This window comes from Charadrius vociferus, unplaced genomic scaffold (genome assembly GCF_000708025.1).
Source record: "Charadrius vociferus isolate BGI_N301 unplaced genomic scaffold, ASM70802v2 scaffold1070, whole genome shotgun sequence".
Taxonomy (NCBI): Eukaryota; Metazoa; Chordata; class Aves; order Charadriiformes; family Charadriidae; genus Charadrius; species Charadrius vociferus.
Window position 1 is genome coordinate 224,609 of NW_009646246.1, and position 3,254 is coordinate 227,862.

The 3,254-nt window shown below is 56.7% G+C and overlaps 1 protein-coding gene across 1 annotated transcript in view; it reads left to right on the top strand.

Moving 5' to 3' along the window:
- Positions 1-3,254, top strand: part of SRCIN1 (SRC kinase signaling inhibitor 1) — a 68,534-nt gene that overhangs the window by 30,714 nt on the left and 34,566 nt on the right. Inside the window, 1 exon segment of the mRNA XM_009883042.1 lies at positions 2,387-2,410. Within this exon segment, the coding sequence (XP_009881344.1) occupies positions 2,387-2,410 (24 nt within the window).

The following is a 3,254-nucleotide window of genomic DNA, read 5'->3' on the forward strand; positions in this document are numbered from 1 at the left end:
TCCTCTAGCCGCTCCTCGAGCAGCCTGAGCTTCTACCCGCGCTCGGATGCTTTGGCGTAACACGTGGCAACGCTACAATTTGGGCTTTGCGTGGCTATGCAGGTACTGGTGCCCCCAGCATCTTGCCCCCGGTGCCCCCAGCATCTTGCCCCGGGAGCTCAGGCTGCAACGAGCTGCGGGTGCAGCTGGCACGTTAATTGCTGCAACGATGGATGGCTTCGTTTAGGACCGAAAGGCATTTTCTCGCTTTCAAGCTTCTGGTGTTTTGGAAAAGCGTTCCATGGGCAGGATAGGTTTGGATCCTGCTGGTTGTTATCTAATAGTGCCTGGTAATCACGGCTCCGGACTTCTATTTCTGGTTGTGCTTCTGAGTCACGGTGTGCCCTTGGAAAAAGACCTTTGTGCCTTGAGGCTTGTCTGCATGAAAGCACTGCACTTGTTTGACTTCAATCCCTTCTAAACCAGTTTTGGTTTGGTTGAGGCAGAACTTGGTCTGGGTCTACTGATGTCCTACGGAATATGAACGTGAACTGCATCTTGTGTTGGACTAAGAGCATCCTGCTGAGGCGTGGGATGAGTCTAACAAGGGAATTGGTGTTTATACACGGAGTAGACTTCTATTTACCTTGTCAGCAGAAGGGTTAATACCCCAGCAGGAAATCTGCGAGTGGATTGTTAAAATCCTTGGATAAATACTCCATGATGGTCTAACGTCATTGCAACTTCTTTCTCTGCTCCCAGAGCGCTGCGATAGGAGGCTCCTTGGCAGCCGCCGGGCATTGCAGGGACTGATGGGGACTAGGAGCTTGGTGCTGGAGCTTGCTTCCTATTTATTATTATTATTATTATTATTATTATTAATAATAATAATAATAATAACAATAATATTTAGACAGATTCCACTGAGAACAATTAAGCACAATAATAGTGAAGCTTATTATTATTATTGATAATAATAATAATAATAATATCATCATCATAATCCTCCTCTAAGTAACAAATCAGGTTTGTAGCCACAGTGACTGTGGTGGGGAAATAAAGGCTGTAAAAAAACCCAAACCAAATCAAGGGGATGGGTGGGTGTGAAAGGGAAGAAAAGAGCAGTCGAGAACTTTGGTCCCAATAAAAAGACCGTTGGGACACAGACTGCTCTGCGCCCGTCTCTCCCACCCCACCCATCGGCTACACATCGCGGTGATATCATAACGTTTCCCCTTCCAGCGAGGTGCATCCCGCTTCTTGTCACCGCATCCAACCTCCCTCCCGCTGGGTACCATCCTGTCTCCCGGAGCGCCGTCTCCGGGCACCGCGGGAGTGGGGATGCTGCTGCGGGGGTGACAGGGGACCAGCACGGGACCGGCACGAAGCCGCTTGCCGTGCTGCTGTGCCGAGCGTGTGCCACTGCTCCAAACCGCTTCGCTTCGCCCGTGGCGGCGGGGGGCCCGCCTGTCCCCGTCGGGCGGCGCGGTGTGCTGGGGATGCTCGGCCACAGGATGTTCTCCATCCCCGCGTTGTCCTCTGAGGACGTGTTGGGGTCCCGCAACCCCATCCCGGCTGTGGGCGGCGGGGAGCTCGCCTGTCCCCGTCGGGCGGCGCGGTGTGCTGGGGATGCTCGGCCACAGGATGTTCTCCATCCCCGCGTTGTCCTCTGAGGACGTGTTGGGGTCCCGCAACCCCATCCCGGCTGTGCGAGCTCGGTGCTGCCCTGGGAGGGGACTTGAGTCTCCATCCCCCGTGATGCTCCGCTGCCCGATGGCGCGTCCGCAGCTCCGAGCATCCTCAGGACTTTCGGTGCCATCTCCCGCCGGTGATTATCGGTGGGTGGCTCGGGAGAAGAAAGCTCCCAGGCTCTGCGGCGTGCTGGGCTGTGAGCGATGCCAGCTCCTGTCACTCGCTGTAGCACATCGGCTTGACACCGGTGGAAACGCTGCGAAGAAGCAACAGAGGGAGGCAGCAGGGACAAAGAGGGGGGATTGGAACATCCCTTTAAAAATTAAAATTATTCCAGCTTCCAGCACCGACCCCCGGGGGCAGCAGCCCGACCAGCACGTGCCGGGACGGTGTGGGTATACTGGTGACTCCAGTAGCGATGCTGGGCTGCCCTCCCGCTCCCTGCTTCGCTCTGCTTCGCTGCCCTGGCGCCCCGGGCTGCGGTGGGTACCCGCTGCCGGCCCTGCCTGCCTGCCCCATCCTGCCTCCCCCGCGCCAGCCTGCAGCCGCCTGAAACTTAAGCAACCCGTTGGGAGGGGACTTTAAGCAGAAACGAGAGCAGGTTTAATGTCGCTGCTTAAAGGCGACGATTCTCAAAAGGAAAACAAAAGTCAAAGCAGAATCTTAATGGTGTTTTTTTTGTTTTCTTTTGTTTTGTTGTTTTATTTTCTGTTAGCAACCCAACTACTGGAGCTTTAAGGTCAGTATTTCTGATTTTTTTCACGCTTCTGTTTGAATTGCATGCGCTTTTCCACCCTCGCCTCATCTCTGTGTCTGTGTAGGGGGGTGGGAGCTGGGGTGGTTTTTTTTGTGGAGCATTCCTGTGCCAAAGGAGTTTGTTGTCGGCTGAGCGGCAGTTTGAGCTCGTGAGAAGGATCTTACGCTTTTGGGTCGAGTTGTTGTGCAGATACAAACCTGTTCTGTGAGAGGGATGAGGCTGTGTCCTACCCTCGTTTAGACCGTTCCCACCCCACAGTCAAATCCCGCTGCTGTGCAGTTATTTCGTTGCAGCAGAGACCTTAATTCTGGGAAAAGGACAGGAAAATTCCTGTCCCGGATGGGCTCGGAAATCCACCTGCGGAGCCCCGTGCGGGTGCAAGCTCCCAGGCAGAGATACGAAGGTTTTTCTCTGATTTCCAACCGCCTCCTCCTGGGAGAGCTGCCGAGCTGCTGTCCCCTCCCGCGGGTGGCCGTGCCGAGCGCTGGGACCTGTCCCGCGTCCCATCGCGTGGGGCGTCCCTCACTTAATCTGCACCGGACCATGTGCCCAACACCGCATCCCCCTTTGTGCTCCTCATCTCCCTCTCCCCCGGTCCCCTCGTTCCCCGGAGAGGAGCCCAGGCTGGTCCCGCGCTGATGGGCAGGGGGTGCGGGGGGACGGGGGATCCCGGGGACGGGGGATCCCGGGGATGGGGGATGCTGGGGGTGGGGGATGCCAGGGACGGGGGATGCCAGGGACGGGGGATACTGGGCGTGGGGGATGCCAGGGATGGGGGATGCCAGGGACGGGCGAGGCGGAGCGGCAGCGAGGGGGGCGGGAGGGG